The sequence below is a fragment of the Bombyx mandarina genome, chromosome 20 (assembly GCF_030267445.1).
Source record: "Bombyx mandarina strain Sakado chromosome 20, ASM3026744v2".
Taxonomy (NCBI): domain Eukaryota; kingdom Metazoa; phylum Arthropoda; class Insecta; order Lepidoptera; family Bombycidae; genus Bombyx; species Bombyx mandarina.
This window is the reverse complement of record NC_143226.1, coordinates 2,702,690-2,726,965: the sequence shown is the minus strand read 5'-3', so window position 1 is coordinate 2,726,965 and position 24,276 is coordinate 2,702,690. Positions and strand designations below refer to the sequence as shown.

At 37.4% G+C, this 24,276-nt stretch overlaps 4 protein-coding genes across 5 annotated transcripts in view; 3 read left to right on the top strand and 1 right to left on the bottom strand.

The window, feature by feature from the left end:
- Window positions 1-24,276, bottom strand: part of Cbp53E (Calbindin 53E) — a 200,568-nt gene that overhangs the window by 54,466 nt on the left and 121,826 nt on the right. The window lies entirely within an intron of this gene.
- Window positions 9,035-10,896, top strand: LOC149500605 (uncharacterized). Its single transcript, XM_089735723.1, has 3 exons — window positions 9,035-9,151; window positions 9,762-9,898; window positions 10,428-10,896. The coding sequence occupies exons 2-3, from the start codon at window positions 9,762-9,764 to the stop codon at window positions 10,654-10,656; spliced, it is 366 nt and encodes a 121-aa protein (XP_089591849.1). The 5' UTR covers window positions 9,035-9,151; the 3' UTR covers window positions 10,657-10,896.
- LOC149500604 (uncharacterized) lies at window positions 13,922-15,523 on the top strand. Its single transcript, XM_089735838.1, has 3 exons — window positions 13,922-14,002; window positions 14,147-14,283; window positions 14,923-15,523. Exons 2-3 carry the CDS (start codon window positions 14,147-14,149, stop codon window positions 15,149-15,151), a joined length of 366 nt encoding a protein of 121 aa, XP_089591964.1. The 5' UTR covers window positions 13,922-14,002; the 3' UTR covers window positions 15,152-15,523.
- On the top strand, window positions 18,724-21,038 carry LOC149500603 (uncharacterized). The gene is made up of 3 exons (XM_089735837.1): window positions 18,724-18,866; window positions 19,486-19,622; window positions 20,719-21,038. The coding sequence occupies exons 2-3, from the start codon at window positions 19,486-19,488 to the stop codon at window positions 20,951-20,953; spliced, it is 372 nt and encodes a 123-aa protein (XP_089591963.1). The 5' UTR covers window positions 18,724-18,866; the 3' UTR covers window positions 20,954-21,038.

The window sequence follows — 24,276 nt, the reverse complement described above, 5'->3', positions numbered from 1 at the left end:
GAGTGGTGGTATCTACCCGAGCAGACTCTCAAGATGTTCTTCCTACCACCAGTTTTAATTATAATTCAATGGTTTTCAACGTCATTAAGGTTTTTTTTTATTTTTTTATTTTTTTTATGATTGTAGGATTACTGGTGGCCCGGAGGCCTTTCCAGTTTCACCAGGACAGGCGTGCGAGCAAAGGCTCAGCCAGGAGGGGTGGGATTTGCTAACAGCTACCCGAGCGCCTCCGAAGGAGACCTAACAGCTCAAGAGTAGCTGCTTCGCGAATGAATCTACTACCGGATCGGAATCGCGACCCGCTGAGAAGATCGATGGGCTGATTCATGGGTTAGGTTGCACGGCGAACTCTTTGTCGAGTTCGACGAGTACGGTTACCGAGGTCCCTAAGCCTGCTCCTAGTGTTAGAGCTGAAGGCGTCATTAAGAACGTTCAGAATATTTAAAGAGAGCCAGCGGTCAGACCTGAAAATTCTGATGACGTGGAATGGATTTAATTATCTCGCAATTTTCTGTTGAACGCTCTGTTTATTATATGTACAATATTTTAAAAGCTAAACATATATAGCCGCAGGTAAAACCGATGGCTGGCGTATATACATATATTATCATATATTTTTTTGCTTTGATAAGTGGACGAGCTCACAGCCCACCATCAGGTGGTTACTGGGGCCCATAGACATCTAAAACGTAAACCACCTTGAAATAGAAGTCCTAAGGTCTCAGTATAGTTATATATATACTACTATTACTACTATTACTACTACATTCTATATGTACTAGTGTGTACAGTGTGGCAAGCGACTGTTTCTTAATATTAATATTTTATTTTTGACTAGCTGACCCGGCAGACTTCGTAATGCCTCAATCGATAAATAAAAGACCTAAACTTTTGTCTAGAATAAACTTAAAATAAACAAAAGGAATCCGTCCGACGGGGGACACATCAAGGGGAAAACCAAGATTGTTATTTTTATTTAATTCCTAGCATTTTCATAATTATCTACCTTCTAAACCTTCTCTGGACTTCCACAAATAATTCAAGACAAAAATTAGCCAAATCGGTCCAGCCGTTCTCGAGTTTTAGCGAGACTAACGAACAGCAATTCATTTTTATATACATATAAGTATGTAGATTGTGCAACATAAATTTCCTGTCGTAAACTATCCTTTACCTTAAGTGTCAAATCAGAGATTGACAGTTTATCAGAAAAAATGTTTATTGTATGGCCATTAAAATTTATAACCATTTACCTGATATTTTCAAGTATAAAAAGAGTCGACAATTCAAAAAATTTAAGTGATATAACACTTGCATTGATAGGGTGAACAGACTTTAATATATTTGGGAGTTTTTTTTTAATTATTTTTTTTCATAGCCTCTGTAGGCAGACGAGCATACAGCCCAGCAGATGGAAAGTGGTCACCGTCGCTCGTGGACGTCAGCAATGCCAGGGGCAGAGCCAAACCACTGCCTAACGACAAAGGCAAGATCGGTTTAGCTGAGCGGTTGAAATTGCTCGGTAGACCGACGCTCTGAATGTTGTTGTTCGGAACTTCTGTATAGGTATATACAGCTTATCTAGAAAATATCCTTGTCGAAATTCAGGCATCTATTAAATATCTTTTTGTTTTAATATAGCTACGGCCACATGTATATCAAATAGTCTCAACAACAACGTCCCTTAACGTACCAGTTGCTTCATTAGTCAATGTTGTCGACGAGGTTTTCAATCGGAAGGGAGGGTAATTGAAACTGAACTGGAGAGCTCCGGAAAAGTAAAGTAGCCCGTATACTTAGAATAGCCATCGATATGTGTATACTTGAATTTATATGTTATAATTAAAGAACGGGCTTAAGATTTCCGTGACCAAATAAATAATAGTTTAAAAAACAAAAAAAAACGCTTTTATAAAAAATCCAACAAAAAAATTGAAAATAAATTTTAATAAATTTGAATTAAAAATAGTGTAAGAAAGAATGATTTTATTGTAAAAAAGCGTGGGGTGCATGGTATAAGTAGTTATAAATATTTTATGAACAGATATGAGTAGAAGGGTTATTTTGATAATATCTTGAAAAGCACCCCACGCTTTTTTACAATAAAATCATTTTTTCTTCTTTAATAAGTATACCAAATTTCGAGTTAATCCGACGTTTTTAAAGGGGTCAAAATCATGTTCGAAGATTCCGTTAGAAACATACACATACATACGTCTGAAGCTAATAACAGCGTATTAAAAAAGTAGTGCTACTTTAGTTTAAGATTTCCATACAAACATAAGCTACCTACCTACTGTTACTTTATTTCTGTTCTAAACGTTCTGTCGTATTCAAAGATAAAATATTGCATTGATGACACAGTTTTATAAATAATCATTATCATAAATAATATAATTCGGATTTGAGTGCGTTGCCACTTAAATCTGCTATCGGTTGTGCCTTTTTTATCATAATTAAAACTACATTAGCGGGTTAATCTTTTGTTTTTATTGTCTCTATATTATTTTAGACATTTCAAATATTTCACCAAGCTCACGGATGATTAATAGTGATCTACGAATAGTCGACAAATCTTAATATTTCAAGTATTTTGAGCAACTCGCCGAAACTGAAGAAAATACTGTTTTCAATCATTAGTATAATGCATATACAAAAATAAATAAAAACTAAATAAAGATTCTACTACGAATCGAGAAGTAGTATTTGACTATATGCATTTAAGATCTTCTGCTGTGGTCTGCTGCGCCATTATGAGTAGAATATTCGAGTTTACTCCTTAGCATTCTATTTCATTTCAAGACTCTAAACAATTTACTGGTCACTAAAATCGAGGGCGAACACAGTTTTAACACAGTTGAAAGTCGTCGCGGCCTAAAGGATAAGACGTCCGGTGCATTCGTGTGTAGCGATGCACCGGTGTTCGAATCCCGCAGGCGGGTACCAATTTTTCTAATGAAATACGTACACAACAAATGTTCACGATTGACTTCCACGGTGAAGGAATAACATCGTGTAATAAAAATCAAACCCGCAAAATTATGATTTGCGTAATCACTGGTGGTAGGACCTCTTGGGAGTCCGCACGGGTAGGTACCACCACCCCGCCTATTTCCGCCGTGAAGCAGTAATGCGTTTCGGTTCGAAGGGTGGGGTAGCCGTTGTCACTATACTGAGACCTTAGAACTTATATCTCAAGGTGGGTGGCGCATTTACGTTGTGGATGTCTATGGGCTCCAGTAACCACTTAACACCAGGTGGGCTGTGAGCTCGTCCACCTATCTAAGCAATAAAAAAAAAAAAAATGTCAGTATAATATATATTTTTAACCATTTTAATATTAATTGTAATTTGGCTAATTAAAGTAACTAGAGGTCCCGCAGTAATCGAAATTCGACTATAATTAATTGGAATTATATAACAAGTTTGTACACTATTATGATTGTATTTTATACTTCTATAATCACAAATTTTGCCAAGGCTACACTATAAAAAATATTAATAAAGACAAACAATATTTAGTGTATTCTCAATTTGACCACAGACGTCAAGAACAAAAGTTTGACAATTAATAGTATGCATGCGTGTGTCCGTCAAATACATGGTATGTAGTGTGTGTAATGTTTTCTTTATTGATTTAATGTATCTTTTATGCATTATTTAAAAAAAATATTAGCATTGTGCACTTCTTCTCTATATTCTCTATAAGTGTGGAAAATTTCATACTCCTCCGTCCGCGCAATTTTCGTAAAAAGGGATACAAAGTTTTTGCTTCACGTATTAATTAAAGTAATTCTATTTTGTAACGCTATCTAAAAATAATAATTGAAAATCAAACAACTTTTCACGACATGTTAATTAACGTATATGATAATAGATGGCAGCACGAGTATTATTTTCGTTCTTATCTTTTTATACATGTATAAAAATTTATATTCAAAAACATGAACTCATACATATATATACTGCGTAATCTACATGCTCTATATATGTATAAATTTAAATGTTTTCAGTAGTAGGTACAGAAGATGAATTTATTAACTTCCTTTGGCTATTCTGTATTAAACAAAAATCGCAATTACAGAGTAAACTACAGTCGCGCGTCGGGCTGACGCGTACTTTTTTTTTTAAAAGTATACCGATACATATTCGACTTAGAGTAGCGTAATAGGGTACAGGTACTACCATTCTGCCTATTTCTACCGCATAGTACCGTCATACGCCACGTTTTCTGAAGGGCTCCGAAGCCGTACAATACAATTGAGACTTATTCTCATGCCGCAAAATGATTCACGGCAATAGCTTTATTATGCTAATGAGCTCTCGCGTACCATCAGTTCCTTTGCCTTTTCCCAATTAGCTCTCTAGCTCTTGATCAAGCTGAACACTGTTTGTCTAGAGGTTGTCTTGTGCGAAGGTGATATTTGAAGGTATTCAGAACGATGCTTGGGTTGGTCCGCGACATTCTAATTACGGCAGCAACGATTTTCAAAGGACCGACCGCAAAATAAATTTGCTCTTCATAATAGACAGAGAGACATAGAAGTTTTTAAACACTTTTTAAGCTACACACAATAAGTTATTACTACTACTAATAATAATAATAATTTATTACTTAATTATTTATTACTGGTTAATTTAATAATTAGTATTTAGTAGTATTTATTATTTAGTATTATTTAGTATAGTATTTAGTAATTAGCCTTAGTTATTAATAAAATTGATTGCTGGTGATAGGACCTCTTGTGAGTAGTAATGCGTTTCGGTTTGAAGGGTGGGGCAGCCGTTGTAACTATACTTGGGACCTTAGAACTTATGTCTATGGGCTCCAGTAACCACTTAACACCAGATGGGCTGTGAGCTCGTCCACCCATCTAAGCAATAAAAAAAAATGTTATTTCTATTACCACCAGCTGATATTGTTTTGTATGGATCCCTCGCCACCACCGCCGCGAACTCCGTGAGGTGCACTGAACATGGAACAACTAAATTTTTTGCCACATTCCTTACTTCACGTTAATGTCGGGGAGTTCCCTCAATAAATCCGAAAAAAAAAAACATATATTCCAAAGATAATTCTTTAATAAAAATTATCTTCAAGATAACGAACACTGATTTCTATGAATGCATGCATATAATTAAGATCGCATTTTATTTTTATTTTTTTGAATAAATAATTTAACACGGAGTTCGTTTTGAAATTATTATTATTATTATATCAGACGGTTAGACGAGCTCGTCACGCTTGATGCTAAGCCATGGATTATTACCGGTTGAAATTGTGTAATTCTTTTCATAAACTACCCAATGGACTCATATCAGTTGGCACCGATCAAGTTGATGATCAATTCAACAAAATATTTAGTTAAAACAAATAAATAGTAGTTTAAAAAAACTAAAAAAATACGTTTTTATAGAAAATCCAACTAAAAAATAGAAAATAAATTTGAATAAATTTGAAAAATTGATTTTATTGTAAAAAAAGCGTGGGATGCATGGTATCAGTAGTTATAAATATTTTATGAACAGATATGAGTAGAAGGGTTATTTTGATAATATCCTGAAAAGCACCCCACGCTTATTTTGTTACTTTTTTTAAACTATTATTTATTTTTAATTTTTTAGTTGAATTCCATTATTTCTTTTTCCAATTTTTTTTGAATTGTCATCGGTCCTTAATAAGTATGCCACATTTCGAGTTAATCCAACGTTTTGAAGGGGGTCAAAATCATGTTCAAAGATTCCGTTACATACGTCTGAAGCTAATAAAAGCATATTAAAAAGAGAGATCGTTACTGGTCTTCGTAGTCTTAAGAGATTATATCGAGTAATGTGACTGTGTCGCTGTTTTAATATAGAATACGGGGGAGGTTTACAACCGGACGCGCTGCCCACCTCTAGGACGCCTGGCGAGCGGAGTTGTCAAGGCGATATTCGACAACCCTGTGTCGCTCGTCACTGTACGAAAGCTCGCCAGGCCGCTCCAGCCAGTGCCGCTGGTGTTCCGGAATACCCAGACCAGACCAAGCTCTAGCTCTTTTTATCGGCTAGGGACCGTACCTTAGGTGAGGTTTTCACGCCTTGGGGGCACGCCGGGTATATGGGTCTTTTTTTATTGCTTAGATGGGTGAACGAGCTCACAGCCCATCTGGTGCTAAGTGGTTACTGGAGTCCATAGACATTTACAACGTAAAAGCGCCAACCACCTTGAGATACCAGTTCTAAGGTCTCAGTATAGTTACAACAGCTGCCCCACCCTTCAAGCCGAAACGCATTACTGCTTCACGGCAGAAATAGGCGGGGTGGTGGTACCTACCCGTGTTGACTCACAAGATGTGACCTACCACCAGTGAACAGGTCTTGGCGGTCTGTAAATGTTGGGTGCGGCTGAGGACCCAAAAAAAGCCTGTCAGGTCGGAACCGTGATACACTGCTAACCTGATACTCTTCCACAGCAGTTCCGTATTTTTTCTGATGGTCTTGAGAGATCATATCAGCATAACCGGGCGAGTACATGAGCTCACGGGGCTCAAGCCTGACGTTGTTGCTAACACGACCCCTAGCCAGAGCCGTCCTTCGCAGACTCTACTACAAGATCGGATACGCGGCCCACTGAGAAGATCCGGCGAGAAACTCAGTGGGCTGTGTCTGTGGGTTAATTTACTCGTCGAACCCTTCATCCACGAGAACGATGATCGTTCCGTAGATTTGCTGTCATGCAGCGCGCTAGAGTGCTGGTAGCGCTCCCCGTGACCTCGCCCCCTCAGCTTGTCCTATAGCCCTGTAAGGAATTTCCCTAGACCCAGTCAACAAAATAACGTTTGTTTTTATCACTAAGATTTCGATATGAATTCCTTAAAAAAATTTTTTTTTATCTATACAGTATTTTTAGCGTACACTATGTCAAGCTATTAAGAAGTACTTTTTAGAAAACATTTCATCATTTTCGTTTCATTTTCGGGTTGAGGGACTGTATTAATAAATATTCAGATGCATTTCTTGACTACATTAACGACACAGCGCAAGTCAAAGTTTACATATCTACAAAATAAATAAAAAACTGACCTCCTACATACAATTCTTAGGGTTTTCTATTTTCAGACAAATGTAATGCAATCCATACGTACGAGGCTGCACTAAAAGTATCGGGAATGGAATATTTCCACTGTTCCTGTCATATTAAAATCTTTTTAATTGAAATCTCCTTGGTTTTAAAAATCGAATACCATTTATTTATTTAAAAAAAGATTCTCGGTCTTGTCACGAGGTTTTGTCAAACTTGTTTAGTCGTTGAGAAAATGGAACTGACTCGAGAAAATTCAAGAACGATGAATTATTATGACTTTCGAAGTGGTTTAACACAAAAACAGTGTGTTGATCGGATGATTTCTGCATTTGGTGATGAAGCCCCATCCAAAACCACAATTTATCGCTGGTTTGCTGAGTTTCAACGTGGACGTGTCAAGGTCGTCCAAAAACTGCAGTCACCCAAGAAAACGTTGATGCTGTGCGTAAGCTGATTGAGGAAGATCGACATGTGACATACCGCGAAATTCAGGCAACTTTAGACATTGGCATGAGTCAAAATCTTGCATGAACAATTAGGTGTAAAAAAGTTATTTTCCCGATGGATACCGCATTCGCTCTGTGAAGAGCAAAAAGCGGCTCGCGTTACTTGGTGCGTCAGAACTCTCGAAAGATTCCACGCAGGATCCTCAAATGCTGTATACAACATTGTATCAGGTGACGAATCCTGGATATACGCGTACGAACCCGAAACAAAAAACTAGTCACGAGTTTGGGTGTTCGAAAATGAGTTAAAGCCAACAAAAATTGTTCGTTCACGGAGTGTTGCAAAAAAAATGGTAGCCACGTTTGTCTCCAAAACCGGCCATGTTACGACTATTCCTCTCAAGGGACAAAGAACGGTTAATGCAGAATAGTATGCTAGCATTTGTTTGCCACAGGTCGTTTCTGAACTCCGTAAAGAGAACTGTAACCGCCGCATCATCCTCCATCACGAAAATGCGAGTTCTCACACCGCGCACAGAACAAAAGAGTTTTTAGAGCAAGAAAACATAGAATTATTAGACCATCCGCCGTACAGCCCCGACCTAAGCCCTAATGATTTCTATACTTTCCCTAAAATAAAGAATAAATTACGTGACAGAGATTTTCATCACCTGAAGAAGCTGTGGACGCCTACAAAACGGCCATTTTGGAGACCCCAACTTCCGAATGGAATGGTTGCTTCAATGATTGGTTCCATCGTATGGAAAAATGTGTCAAATTTCGCGGAGAATACTTCGAAAAGCAATAAATACATTTTTAAATAATAATGTTGTGTCACTTCGTTAATTCCCGAAATTTTCAGTGCCGCCTATATACTAAGATAGTGTCTCCATAAATAGCCATAGCTAAGCAAACATACCAAAGCTACACTTATTTATGATTCGTTTCCTAGAATAAAGTTATTTTCTGATCATGACAAATATACTTTTTTTTTTTAAAACAATCACTCCACGTTAACTGGTCCCGTGCTAAGTTCGTAAAGAACTTGTGTTACAGGTACCAGATAACGGAAATAAATGTAAGATTTTTATTATACACATACACATATTTAATATTTAATATACATCCATTACCCTGGAAAAGACATTTACATTTATCATACAAATATCTTCCCTTGGCGGGATTCGAACCCGCGACCCCCTTGTGTAGTGACCATGTCATTTACCACTACACCAGACGGCCGTTACTGTAACTATACTGAGACTTTAGAACTTATATCGCAAGGTGGGTGGCGCATTTACGTTGTAGATCTCTATGGGATCCAGTAAGCACTTAACACCAGGAGGGCTTTGAGCTCGTCCACTCACCTAAGCAATAATAATAAAAATAAAATGTCAGGATAGCTAATTATCTCGATTTAGATTACGGGAATCGTTTCTTTACATTAAAACATTTTTAATTTTTTACACGGAATAGCTTGTCATAGTGTAATTAAAGTAATCTACATTGATGACAGTGTTTTGGCAATGCAAAAATAATATCTTATCGATCTATTTGAGTATATAAAAACTACACTAAATTTTCAAAAAACATAGCAAAGCTGTTTGCACAGAAATTAGCTCCACTCTTAATTTGCAAGGTGAGAAATTTTAATTTTATATTTATAAGAATTCGACATAGTCAATTGTAACCGATTTCATCGAACAAAATTTGGTGTATTTAGGCACATTGTATTGACGCACGATGTGTCTACAAAGTGCCTGAAACACATTTAAAGTACCCATCGAGATCGTGATCAGAAATTTTTGAGACCATTATTATTGATTTAAAAATATATATTACTAGCTGACTCGGCAGACTTCATAGTGCCTCAATCGATAAATAAAATACCTAAGCTTTTGTATAAAATAAACTTAAAACAAACAAAAGGAATCCGTCCGACGGGGGACACATCAAACGAAAAACAAAATTGTTATTTTTATTTAATTCCGGACATTTACATATTTATCTACCTTTTAAACCTTCTCTGGATTTCCACAAATAATTCAAGACCAAAATTAGCCAAATCGGTCCAGCCGTTCTCGAGTTTTAGCGAGACTAACGAACAGCAATTCATTTTTATATAATATATATATAGATAGATAGATAGATTAATAGTACGCAATAGCGTATCTGTCACGTTAGCGTGTGCGAATGTAGGCTTTATAGCGCCAGACATTAGAGTTAGAATTTTGATTATTTAATTACAGATGAAGATCGCTCTTCTGTTCATATTGGTCGCTGTCGCCGCGGTGTCGGCTACTGAAGTAGAGGATCCGACCTCGTCTAGCAGATCTGGCACTTTGAACCTCGGGGTCATTGGTGCCAACGACAGATTATTGCGAAAGTGAGTATCTTATATATATTTAAATAATTGCAGCACTCAATTTCGAAGCTCTCTGAGAGTTTGTTCTCTTCTAGTCGGTTCTAATCGGAAACCAATTCTGGATTTCATTAAAGCCTAAGTAAATATTTAAAAATTTAAGTTGCCTTTAAAACAAGGGAATATCACGCGATATTGGTATAGCTGTAGCCATATAAAGAAGATTAGAGGAAAACTTTGACGCGAGAATAGATCAAGGATACAAACTTTTCTGTCAACGATTTGGGTGGCGGCATTTACGTTTTAGAAGTCTATGGGCTCCGGTAATCACTCGACAACAGGTGGACTGTGAGCTCATCCACCCATCTAAGCAATGAAAAACAAAAAGATTAATACAGAAATATTTAATATGAAATTGTCGTATTTTGGCATATTTCAATAAATAAAATAAGACAAGGCAATAAAATAAGTAAGATTAAACCGTAAATCTAGTTTTAATTATGTCCATGCCTCGCAATGGCCGAAGAAAATACAATGAAATTGTTTGTTTCAGCCTTGTTGTGACCCGTTCTGCATTGGCCACCTCGCAGGCTCTGAACGTGAGATATACAGCTCCCGCGGGCATGCGCGTGATCGCTATCCGAGTGAGGGAAGTGGGAGTATCGCAGTTTGCCACCGTCCGTCGTATCAGTGGCGGACTATTCTCGAACTTCATCACTCTCCAATTCGTGAACTCACCGCGAAGGGGTTTCCATTTCAGCGTACAAATTTGGGGACGATAGATCCAGGATTTTATCTAGACAAACTAGTTATCAACAGGACGTTACCGAGCGATCATTTAAAATAGTTAGCAAGTAAATTAGATATTAGATTCGTGAAGCCGAAACCGGTGGACAAATTGTATATTCTATTTTTACATCTACGGAAAATCTTACAACAGACTTTTGTGGTGTAATACTTCTAAGTACTAAATAAACTAACTTGCAAAAAACAGGCAATTTCATTTTTTCCTTTCCGCTAAAATAATTATAATTATATTACAAACCCAATTTCTTATGTATTTCAAAGGTGATTTTTAAAAGGTGTTAGAGTAGATGGGATTAAATGTCATTCCCAATTTTTATATGTAAGTATTAAAAAATTAATAACGATAACTTGTTTGTTGTATTCAAAAATTTCCTGAGTAAGTAGCAACTTAAAGACCTTACAATTCAGAAGATAAAGATCATTTGCAAATAATCTTAGATCTTATTAAAGTAATCACGAGACTTAATGACATTAAGTCGTCGTTGCCAAAGAATAAGACACCCGATGAGCTCGTATCGAGTGATGTGACGATGTCTGTGTTCAAATCCCGCAATTGGTACTAATGACATATTATGTAATCATGTTCACGTAAACACGTGTTTATCTTTTCTACGATGAAGGAGCAACGTCGTCTGATAAAAATCAATACTCGAAAAAAATAACATACTTAATTATTATACAATTAAGACCATAGAACACAAGTTTCAAGGTGGTGGTATTCAAGTTGTGAATCAAACTTATTATTTAAGAATTGATTTTATTATTTATATTAAATCATCTTCACTTGAGCATTTAATATCAATTGGGCCGTAAGCTTGTTCATCGATCTAAGCTATAAAGGAAGTGGATAAGAAATTCGCTTCTGATATGTTTGTGACGTCACAATAAGGACTAGCAATATTGGAATTTATTATTAAGCTTATGTGAAATAGAAAAATAGTTTTTTAGTGACTTCAAAATCTGGGATTATTTAATTGTCACTGATTATACAGTTGTTTTTTTTTGCCTCCTAAATTCTTCCTTTGATAACCCGAACTCGGCTGATGGTAAATTATACAGCGCAACTGATAGGCAGCCTAACGATTAGCTTAGAAGCACGTTCTTACATAAATTTACTGAATTAATTGAAACAAATTGATTTGGCAACACTATCGAACGTAAAGTGTTGCGGTAATAATTGATGTGTGGAGGTTAGAGGTAAAGAGCACCATCTTGTGTAGGAGACAATTTGAAAAAGTGGCCACGTGTAAAGAGTAAGTTATTTTTGGAAGACTTAAAGAAATAAGGCTAGAGTAAGAAGTGGAAACGATATGAATATAGCATTTTTAAACAGAGTGAAGTGTGCTGTATTGAAGCGAAGTTTGGTAATTTGTGGCGCCGTTTTTTAAATCCGTCCACTTGCTGCTATGCCTTAATAAGCTCCTTTTCAGCGGACACAGTAGAAAAAATTATTCCAATCTAATTAGGACGTTATAGTATAATATATATACATATAGAGAGAGAGAGCTAGAGATATATATAGAGCTAGAGTTAGGATCTAGTCGATGCCGAATAAAGAAGAAAACAGTGAGGCACCCTAAAACTGTCTCACCTAGAGTGGGAGGGCGAGATCGTTAGCGGTCGTCGTAGCCTACAAGATAAGAGACCCCTGATGTACTAATATCGAGCGATGCGGCTATATCTGCGTTTATATACAGAATATGGGATATTACCGCAGTCAACAACCAACCGGACTCACAGCCCACCTCAAGGACACCTGGCAGGAGGAGTCGTCAAGGCGATAGTCGACGACTCTGCATCGCCCCTAAGGCCGCCTCATGTGGTGCCGCTGGTGTCCCGGAATGCCCCGCAGGATCAGACTAAACCTTCTCTTTTTTTCGGCCAGGGAGCGAACCTTAGGTGAGGTTTTCGCGCCTAGGGGGTACGTGGAGTATATGGGTCTGGACGGTTTGTAAAAGAGCCGGAAAAAGCCTGTGAGGTCGGAACCCCGATATACGGCTAACCTGTTGCTCTTCCACAGCAGTTCCGAAGATCTGCTGTCATGCAGTGCACTAGATTGCTGGTAGCGCTCCCCGTGATCTCGCCCCCTCAGCTCGTCCTAGAACCCTGTGAGGAATTTCCCTAGACCCAATCAACAAAACTATGTATCTTTTTATCAGTAACATTTCGATATAATTTCCTTAATTTTGTTTTATCTGTAAAGTATTTTTAGCGTACACTATGTCAGGCTATTTAGAAATACTTTCTAGAAAACACTTCGTTTTCGGTCTAAGGGGTTGTATTTATAAATACTAGTGGCCCCGCAGTAGTCGAAATTCGACTATAATGAATTGGAATTATAAGTTTAAACATTATTATGGTTATATTATCAAACACTATTATATTTCGATATAATAAGCAGAGTATTCGCGAAAACTGCACTATAGATCAATAATATTAAAAACAAACAATAATAATCTATTTTCAATTCGATCACAGACTTTAATTAATAACAAAAGTTTCTCAGTTGACAGTAAATAAAGAGTATTTTTATCTATGTGTTGTGTCAAATACATGGTAGTGTGTGTAATGTTTTCTTTATTAATTTAAAGTATCTTATATGCATTATTTTAAAAAAATATTTGCATTGTGCACTCCTGCTCTATATTCTGTATAAGTGTGGGAAATTTCATACTCCTCCGTCCGCGCAATTTTCGTAAAAAGGGATACAAAGTTTTAGCTTCACGTATTAATATATAGATTCGGTTGCATTTCATTGCTTAACTAACGAGACCGCGCAAGTCAAAGTTTAGTTATCTGCAAAATAAAAATTAAAACTGAATACAACCTCTCAGGTTTTTTATTTTCAGATGTGTACTAAAATAGCGCATCCATAAATAGCAATACTTAAGCGACGTTTTTCCGTACATTGCGGACTCAAGCAGATATACCGACATAACAATATTTGTGATTCGTTTGCTAAGATAAAATTATTTTCTGACCATGTGAGAATAGTTATTTATCTCGATTCAGGTTTCGGGAATCGTTTCTTTACATTATTTTAACACATTTAAATTTTTATTCGATCGCCTTTTCGAATTGACTGCCTATCGATGGCAATAGTGGAAATACGTTACTAATACGCACAAAAAACGATAATAAATTTGAACACGAAGTCGCTTGTCATAGTGTAATTAAAGTAATCAACATTGATGAGAATGTTTCGGCAATGCAAAAGTAATATCATATCGATATATTTGAGTGTATATAAACGCAGCAATATTTCGAAAAAACACAACAAAGCTGTTTGCACAGAAATTAACTCCACTCTTAGTTTGCAAGGTGAGAAAATTTTAATTTTATATTTTAAAAATCTTCTTAGTCAACTATAACCGATTTAATCGCACAAAATTTGGTATATTTAGGCATTGTTAGGCGTGTGTAGTGTTTGGCGCAGATATTAGAATTTTGATTGTTTGATTACAGATGAAGATCGCTCTTCTGTTCATATTGGTCGCTGTCGCCGCGGTGTCGGCTACTGAAGTAGAGGACCCGACCTCGTCTAGCAGATCTGGCACTTTGAACCTCGGGGTCATTGGTGCCAACGACAGATTATTGCGAAAGTGAGTATACATATATTTAAATAATTTCAATACACTATTTTCTGTGAGAATATGCTCCCTTCCTGTCGGTTCTATTCTGGATTTCATTAAAGCCTAAGTAAATATTTAAAAATTGAAGTTGCCTTTAAAACAAGGGAATATCACGCGATATTGGTATAGCTGTAGCCATATAAAGAAGATTAAAGGGAAACTTTGACGCGAGAATAGATCAAGGATACAAACTTTTCTATCAACGATTTGGGTGGTGCCAATTACGTTTTAGAAGTCTATGGGCTCCGGTAACCATTTAACACCAGGTGATCCACCCTTCTAAGCAATAAAAAAAAAGATTAGGTAATACAAAAATATTTAATATGAAATTGTTGTTATCCGCTTCTTTCATTGTCATTATATTATTGTGGGCGTTTAGACTACACTACTAGTCCACAGTTTTCGTGGTCACGATGTTACGACGACTAAGTTGTTCATAGACATTTGAATATCGTTCTAACTACCGTCAATTTTTCTTTAAAAAAACATTTTCAGAATGATATAATATAATGTGACAATAAATTAGCGAGATTAAATAGTAAATCTAGTTTTAATTACGTCTATGCCTCGCAATGACCGAAGAAAATACAATGAAATTGTTTGTTTCAGCCTTGTTGTGACCCGTTCTGCACTGGCCACCTCGCAGGCTCTGAACGTGAGATACACAGCTCCCGCGGGCATGCGCGTGATCGCCATCCGAGTGAGGGAAGTGGGAGTATCGCAGTTTGCCACCGTCCGTCGCATCAGTGGCGGACTATTCTCGAACTTCATCACTCTCCAATTCGTGAACTCACCGCGAAGGGGTTTCCATTTCAGCGTACAAATTTGGGGACGATAGATCCAGGATTTTATCTAGACAAACTAGTTATCAACAGGACGTTACCGAGCGATCATTTAAAATAGTTAGCAAGTAAATTAGATATTAGATTCGTGAAGCCGAAACCGGTGGACAAATTGTATATTCTATTTTTACATCTACGGAAAATCTTACAACAGACTTTTGTGGTGTAATACTTCTAAGTACTAAATAAACTAACTTGCAAAAAACAGGCAATTTCATTTTTTCCTTTCCGCTAAAATAATTATAATTATATTATAAACCCAATTTCTTATGTATTTCAAAGGTGATTTTTAGAGGGTGTTAGAGTAGATGGGATTAAATGTCATTCCCAATTTTTATATGCAAGTATTAAAAAATTCATAACGATAACTTGTTTGTTGTATTCACAAATTTCCTGAGTAAGTAGCAACTTACAGACCTTACAATTAAGAAGATAAATAAAGAGCGTTTGAAAACAGTGGAAGATCTTATTGAAATTATATTTAAATCATGATATTTAATGACATTGATGTCGCCGTGGCCTAAAGAATAAGACGTCCGATGTCCTCGAATTTTTTTTTTATTGCTTAGGTGGGAGGACGAGATCACAGCCCACCTGGTGTTAAGTGGTTACTGGAGCCCATAGATATCCACAACGTAAATGCGCCACCTATCTAGAGATATAAGTTCTAAGGTCTTGAGTTTAGTTACAACGGCTGCCCCACCTTTCAAACCGTAACGCATTACTGCTTCACGGCAGAAATAGGCGGAGTGGTGGTACCTACCCGTGCGGATTCACAAGAGGTCCAACACCAGTAACTACGCAAATTATAATTTTACGGTCTTGAATTTTATTACACGATGTTATTCCTTCACCGTGGAAGTCAATCGTGAACACTTGTTAACTACGTATTTCATTAGAAAAATTGCTACCCGCCTGTGGGATTCGAACACCGGTGCATCGCTCGATACGAATGCACCGGACGTCTTATCCGTTAGGCCACGACGACTTCAAAACGACGAATTCAGTGATGTGGGTTATGTATGGGTTAAAATCCTGCGGTTGGTACCAATTAAGTGTGTATACATATTCACAGATCTTTTTCACGATGAAGGAATAACATCGTTGGATAAAACCCGAAAAAAAAAATGGTTGCTTAATTACTATACAATTGAGGCCATAGACAATGCATTTTTATAGCAAGCATCACCCGAACCGACCTCAAAGTTAGCTCCAAAAAACAACTCTTAAACGGTCAACAGCACAGATATACAGTTTTGTTTGTATTTTTTGACGTGACAACGTCTTATAGTTCGATAGAGCCGGCTGCACGCAAGAAAAAACATGACTCATGCGGCGTTACCTCGCTCTGAGGCGTTCCATTTAAGGCTTGAAGTGCAAGACACAGTGGCACAATCGGCCTCCGCGTTCGGCAGCGTTCGACATCTGTCTCTCTCCTACTTGAGTGAGCGATGCATCCGCGTGGACAGCTGCTATACAATAATACATTAATTACATGTTTTCGTCAAGTATGAAGTTTAGTGAAAAGGGAATGTGGTGTCAATTGTTTATAGTAACGATAATTGCGGCGATAAAGGTAATGATTCTTTCGATATTAAATATATGTTCAGTGATATATTGTCGAATATTCGTGCTTTCATCATTAAAATAAATAGCATCGGTCCGCTAGTGCAGCGTTTGTAGGTTATGCTATAATTAATTGACAAAACTACAACAATAAGTTAACAGAACTATTTCACGATGAGTAAATATTTATGCGTACAAATAAATGTAACTTGATCAATTCAATAGTAATTTCCATTTACCTCCTTCTCTATATCCATACAAAATATCTATTAAACAAATAAAATGAAAATTTTCTTTTGAAAAATGAAACCATTCCATCAGTATTTTCTTATGACGTTGTCACGTTCAACTATCGTCAGTAAATCGACTTTACAGACAACCGATTTTCTTGGTATAAACTTGGTGTCTTGATGGATCTGTTTGTTCCACTCTCGAATCAACGACATCAGTAGGATGCTATTACGTTCTAAAGCTAGCACAAACCACAAGTCAAAGTACACATCGGATCAGCCGAATTTAACACGACATCTGAGTTCATTTAATAAGTTGGTATCCTCAATTGCCTTATTTATTACTTTCTATTGTAACAATATGGTACCTGAACCCGAAGCCTCACGCATTTGGATACCGAAAGTGAATAATCCTCGAGGTTCTATGAAAACTCTATCTATCTTTCAGCCACAAACTGGTGAACATAGGCCTCCACCAAGCCTCGCCACAAGGACCGGTCTTCGCTGTCTACCTCCAGCGATCCCGCAAACCTCAATAGGTTTTAACGTAATAACTTTGTGGGAGCTCTACCAGCGCTACTTCTTCCAGTCGACTTTAGAACTCGGCCACAGCGGACATCTGTTCTATGAGCAATTTGCCCAACTCACTGCCACTTTAACATATGAACACCCAGCATACGAAATTGGATTCCAAGAATTCCCTTCACCAAAGCCAAGCTTCTAGTTGTCGTGGCCTAAAGGATAAGACGTCCAGTGCATTCGTATCTAGCGATATACCGATGTTCGAATCCCAGGCGGCTACCAATTTTTCTAATGAAATACCTATTTAACAAATGTTCACGATTGACTTCCACGCTGAAGGAATAACGTCGTGTAATAAAAATCAAACCTGCAAAATTATAATTTGCGTAATTACTGGTGGTAGGACCTTTGTTGAATCCGCATGTGTAGGTACCACCACCCTGCCTATTTTTGCCGTGAAGCAGTAATGCGTTTCGGTTTGAAGGATGGGGCAGCCGTTGTAATTATACTGAGACCTTAGAACTCATGTCTTAAGGTGGGTGCCTGCATTTACGTTGTAGATGTCTATGGGCTCCGGTAACCACATAACACCAGGTGAGCTGTGAGCTTGTCCTCCCGCCTATGCAAAAATAAATAAATAAAAAAGCTTCACCGAAGCACTCAAAGAAATGCCACATAATTGTTATGGGAATACCTTTACACCAAAGAAGCGAGGAGAGGATTTTTTTTCAAGGGATTTCCCTCATTTCCACTTAAAAAAAATACACCAAAATATTATCAATGCAAGATTTTTAAGTAGATAGATCCCTATGAATATCTTTTTTTATCTTGAAAGCATATTTAACGTACACAATGCCAGGTTCCTGTCTTCTGTTTATGTTCAAGTTAGTTTAGGCTTTGTGGAGTGAGATGTGTTTGTGGACACGGTCGGACCTAACGATTGAAAATATAGTTCGTGAAATCGACATAGCGACGTAATAATTTTAAAGCAAAAACTCCTCTTTATATTTTAGAAAAGTAACAAGTTGAATTGAGTTTGTTTCTTTTCTCTGCCGGGTCGCAAGGGTTATGTGGGACTTGATGATCTGTAGATGTGGGGAGCAGACCGTGGGCCCAAGGATATTTTTAAGGCCCTACTGCACTAAGCGACCCCCCTGTACTTTCAAACACAACTAATTTGCATAACTATTTTACTTGATTAATATTGCTTGTCACAATGTAATTACAGTAGTCTAGTAATCCATTTTTATTTTACTGCTTTTGATTCGATTATCCACGACATAATAATATATATCTTATCTATGTTGTTGAGTATAAATAAAGGTACCGAAAGTCGAATAGGTATCACAACTGACTTTTCAATCTGAATTTCAATTCACTTCTATTCTGCAAGGTGAGAATTATTATATTATTATTTTTAATACGCTTTTATTAACTTCAGACGTATGTATGTTTGTAACGGAATCTTTGAACATGATATTGTCTCCCTTCAAAACGTCGGATTAACTCGAAATTTGGTATACTTATTCAGGACCGATGACAATTCAATATTAAATTTTTTTTTGAAAAAATTGAAATTCAACTAAAAAGTAAAAAATAAATAATAGTTTAAAAAAACTAACAAAATACGCTTTTATAGAAAATCCAACTAAGAAATATAAAATAAATTTCAATATATTTGAATTAAAAATAGTGTAAGAAAAAATGATATCAGTAGATATAAATATTTTATGAACCGATATGAGTAGAATGGTTATTTTGATAATATCCTGAAAAGCACCCCACGTTTTTTGTATACAATAAAATCATTTTATCTTAAACTATTTTTAATTCAAATTTATTAAAACTTATTTTTGTATTTTTTAGTTGGATTTTCTATAAAAGCGTACCTATTTTGTTAGTTTTTTTAAACAATTTTTTTTTAAACACCTACCTATATTTAAAATAGAGCGCACCTCCACATCCTCCAATCGAACGTATCTATTTTTGGATTTTCCTTTGTTCATTCACAGATGAAGTTCACTCTTTTGTTCGTATTGACCGCGGTCGTCGCGGTGTCAACTAGTGAAGTGGCTGACCCCAGTTCCACTAACAGAGCTCTCGTCTTGAGCATTGGAACTATTGCTTCAAACGATAGACTGTTACGTAGGTGAGTTCTTTGGAATAATTTACAAATTACCGGAGTAGGGACGTAATTGTGGCCCTCATTAATTGATATCGGTAAAATAACTGCTTTTTTTTATTGCTTTGATGGGTAGACGAGCTTAAAGCACACCTGGTGTTAAGTGGTTACTGGAGCCCATAGACATCTACGACGTTAACGCGCCACCCACCTTGAGATATCAGTTCTATGATCTCAGTATAGTTACAACGGCTGCCCCGCCCTACAAACCGAAACGGCAGAAATAGGCAGGGCGGTGGTACCTACCCGCACGGACTCACAAGAGGTCCTACCACCAGTAAGACCTACTACCATTATATATATTTAATACTAGCGGCTCGCTCCGGCTCCGCTCGGGTCCTTAATAAAAATTTCAACGATATTTGACGTTGTTTTCTTTTTTAAATAAAAGAACACTTATTGCGCCACAACTATAATAGTTATGCTGTCGCGACATTTTTTGTAAATAATAATGTGTTCTACAAAGTCGTAATACATTATTTTATTTTAACATCAACAGTTTTCGCAGGGCATGCGATATAAAGAATATTTTAAGTAATTTTTTTACACCTAGGGTTACATTATTGGAGTTTTAGTAACGAACCCTAATTTTTTTTCAAAAAATATTATAGCCTATGTGACTCGAGAATACTGTACCTTCCAAACAGTGAAATAATTTTTCAAATCGGTTCAGTAGTTTCGGAGCCTATCCCATACAAATAAACAAACAAATCTTTCCTCTTTATAATATTAATAGTTGACCCGGCAGACTTCGTAGTGCCTCAATCGATAAAAAAAAGAACTAAGCTTTTGTATAAAATAAAATTAAAACAAACAAAAGGAATTCGTCCGACGGGGGACACATCGAAGGAAAAACAAAATTGTTATTTTTATTATTTTTTATTCCGAGAATTTTCATATTTATCTACCTTTTAAACCTTCTCTGGACTTCCACAAATAATTCAAGACCAAAATTAGCCAAATCGGTCCAGCCGTTCTCGAGTTTTAGCGAGACTAACGAACAGCAATTCATTTTTATAAATTTAAGTATAGAAAATAGTATAGATGTAATCATATGTTTCAGCTTCTCCGTCACCCGTGGTGTGACAGCTACCTCGCAGATTGTCGACCTGAGGTACACAGCACCCAACAGTATGCGCATCAGGGCCATCCGAGTCCGGCAAGTGGGAGCGTCACAGTTCGCGACGGTCCGCGTTGTGGGGGGCGGTGTCGGCTGGAACACCGTCACTCTTCGGTTCATAAACTCACCGCGCAGAGGATTTAACTTTAACGTACAGATTTGGGGACGCTTCGGCTGATCTGTCCACCCATCCAACAAAACATATCGTGTTTTCGCATTGTGCAAGTGTACAATTTCCAAAAATATTCGAAATTGATTTAATATGCGGAATCATTTAGTATCAATCACCAGTATTTTTCTCATAAATACTGTCAAAAGAGCGTAGTTTAGTTTTAATTATTTTTTTAATTTACTACTATTAACAAAATTAATACATAATTTTATCTTACTTTAAAAGACAGATAATGTAACTTGTAAAAAATAAAAAATAAATGTTGCAAAGATGATAAATATTAAAAATATCAAATGTTAAACCTTTAAAACGCTTTCCTGCAAAATTAGTAAGTTTTGATATTATAGAGTTTTAATGCGAGAAGACGATATGTTTATCAGTTTCTGAGTGGGTTTCAATTTAAAGAAACAATATTTTAGTTTGTAAATGGATTTGTATTATTAATTAAAATTAATTTAAGTGGATTCGTTTGTTTTACTTTTAAGTGGTTTAGTCCCGCTCTAGTCTAGTTGCACAATCTCGAATTGAGACACTTGAAACTTACTCAAGGCGGTGGTAGAGAATGTCTTCCTATACACTCTAGGAAGAGCGTGAACTCCGTGGATACGAGATATTCCGAAACCTCCAGTTTCATTTTCTTTATGCCTCGAATAGAACTTAAAATTAATATTTTTATAATAAGGAACTTCGTTTCTATCCGGAGTCCCACGACACCACACATCTTTTTTTCTTCGTCCAAGTCTGAGAACGATATACGGCGACATCCTTCTCAGCAAACAGCAGCCATTCGAATAACTAGCCCACATACGACAGCAGGGTCATCGGACGATAACTGGAGGGCTGCCGCCGAACCCTTTTTCTTTTTCCTACCTATGTTGATAGCCTTGTGAGGCTATTTCAGCATGTAACTAACACTGACCCTAGCAAGAGCAGTGCTTCGCAGAATCTACCACCGGATCGGAAGCGCGACCCACTGAGAAGATCCGACGAGAAACTCAGTGGGCACGCCTAACCTTGCCAGTCTTAGGCAGGGCTGATACTTTGCCCAATATCCAGGTTCAGCTTGTAACGCTCAAAATAAGGCTTATATTTTGAATATTTTTTGATTGTATGGACGAGTCTACGCATTAGGTTTTTTGATTGCGAGTGCAAAGGGCCGTGATGTGAACGCCCAAGGGCTTGATGTATCGAGGGCGCGCGTGACAATTACGGTAAGAGTGCCCTGTAGCTGACAATTGTGGCAATGGCTCGGAGTGCCTTTTTTGTTGGGAGTTTCTACGGCTATTCCGGAAAGCCAAGAGACTTTTTTTTTATTGCTTAGATGGGGGACGAGCTCACAGCCCACCTGGTGTTAAGTGGTTACCGGAACCCATAGACATCTATAACGTAAATGCGCCACCCACCTTGAGATATAAGTTCTAAAGTCTTAAGTATAGTTACAACGGCTGCACTACCCTTCAAACCCAAACGCATTACTGCTTTACGGCAGAAATAGGCAGGGTGGTGGTACCTACCCGTGCGGACTCACAAGAGGTCCTACCACCAGTAATTACGCAAATTACAATTTTGCGGGTTTGATTTTTATTGCACGATGTTATTCCTTCACCGTGGAAGTCAATCGTGAACATTTGTTAAGTACGTATTTCATTAGGAAAAATTGGTACCCGCCTGCAGGATTCGAGCACCGGTGCATCGCTACACATGACGGCACCGGACCTTTTATCCCTTATGTGGGACTTGGCAGTCTGCAGATATCAAGAGCAGACCGCAGGCCTAAGGATATTTTTAGGGCCCTACCGTACTAAACGACTCCCCTGTACTCTTACACCCGACGCCCGATCTCTACACGGGGTCAGAACCCGACCAGAGTAAGAGAGGTCCCACTGTCAACACAACAACCAGAACAACGGTAGCATACTTTATGCCAGACACTCCTGGCATACAAGGTCACCTTGAAGAAACGGCGTAGAGTGGTCAGTAATGACCCACACCACCGTCTCAATAGTCGGAGTATACATTCTCAAGGGATTTCCCACGCGACAACCAAAACAACGACATACAAAAAAATCGTGTATGCCAAAGACCTGATTATCTAGATTGTCTCGATAATTAATTTTTGTATCTTGAAATTATTTTTGACGTAGACTATACGACGCGGATGCTCCGTGGATGTTTTGACCCTACAGACACAGCCCACTGAGTTTCTCGCCGGACCTTCTCAGTGGGTCGCGTTTCCGATCCGGTGGTAGATTCGGCTCTTGTTAGCAACGTCGTCAGGTTTGAGCCCCGTAAGCTCACCTACTAGCTCGACGAATCTAGAATAACCCCTCGAGGTTTCTAGAATAGGTAGGAAAAAAGGATGTTTTAAGTAAGCTTAAAAATGTCGTGTGAGTCGTGTTCGTGGATACAACTCGACGTGATTACTGAAGAGATAAGAGATAATTTGCTTATACTATTGTAAGCTACCTTCATTTAAGTCAAAATAAAACTATACAACAATACACCAACCAAGGTGACGCTAGTAATTTTATTAAGCTCTTTCACTTCATTGATTGATTTTTTTTATTACTTAAATGGGTGGACGAGCTCACGGCTCACCGGGTGTTAAGTGGTCACTGGAGCCCATAGACATCTACAGGGCAAATACGCCACCCACCTTGAGATATAAGTTCTAAGGTCTCAAGTATAGTTACAACGGCTGCCCCACCCTTCAAACTGAAACGCATTACTGTTTCACGGCAGAAATGGGCAGGGTGGTGGTAACTACCCGTGAAGACTTAGCAGAGGTCCTACCACCAATAAAAAAATTAATACCAGTAATATTTAATTATAATAATTTAACCAGTACTATTGGGTTTTAGATTTTAGCGCTCTGTCATAATAGTTTCAAATTGTATTGAGAATGTTTCAACATCTTCACTTTGGTTACCATTACTTTTGATAATCACAATAGAATTACGGCGAAGTTCAAATTCTAGATCTAGTATATTTTGGTGTTGTACTTGCAGTAGTCCGGTACTCTTTATTTAAAACTAGCTGACCCGGCAGACTTCGTAGTGCCTCAATCGATAAATAAAAAACCTAAGCTTTTGTATAAAATAAACTTAAAACACACAAAAGGAATCCGTCCGACGGGGGACACATCAAAGGGAAAACAAAATTGTTACTTTTATTTAATTTCGAGTTTTTACATTTTTATCTACCTTTTAAACCTTCTCTGGACTTCCACAAATAATTCAAGACCAAAAATCGGTCCAGCCGTTCTCGAGTTTTAGCGAGACTAACGAACAGCTATTCATTTTTATATATAGTGATTATTATACGAGATA

Bases quoted from the DNA above. Each gene is read 5' to 3' on its own strand.
- LOC149500605 (XM_089735723.1), top strand. From the start codon at position 9,762: ATGAAGATCGCTCTTCTGTTCATATTGGTCGCTGTCGCCGCGGTGTCG. The intron at 9,899-10,427 runs GTGAGTATCTTA...TGTTTGTTTCAG, and splicing joins AACGACAGATTATTGCGAAA to CCTTGTTGTGACCCGTTCTG.
- LOC149500604 (XM_089735838.1), top strand. From the start codon at position 14,147: ATGAAGATCGCTCTTCTGTTCATATTGGTCGCTGTCGCCGCGGTGTCG. The intron at 14,284-14,922 runs GTGAGTATACAT...TGTTTGTTTCAG, and splicing joins AACGACAGATTATTGCGAAA to CCTTGTTGTGACCCGTTCTG.
- LOC149500603 (XM_089735837.1), top strand. From the start codon at position 19,486: ATGAAGTTCACTCTTTTGTTCGTATTGACCGCGGTCGTCGCGGTGTCA. The intron at 19,623-20,718 runs GTGAGTTCTTTG...CATATGTTTCAG, and splicing joins AACGATAGACTGTTACGTAG to CTTCTCCGTCACCCGTGGTG.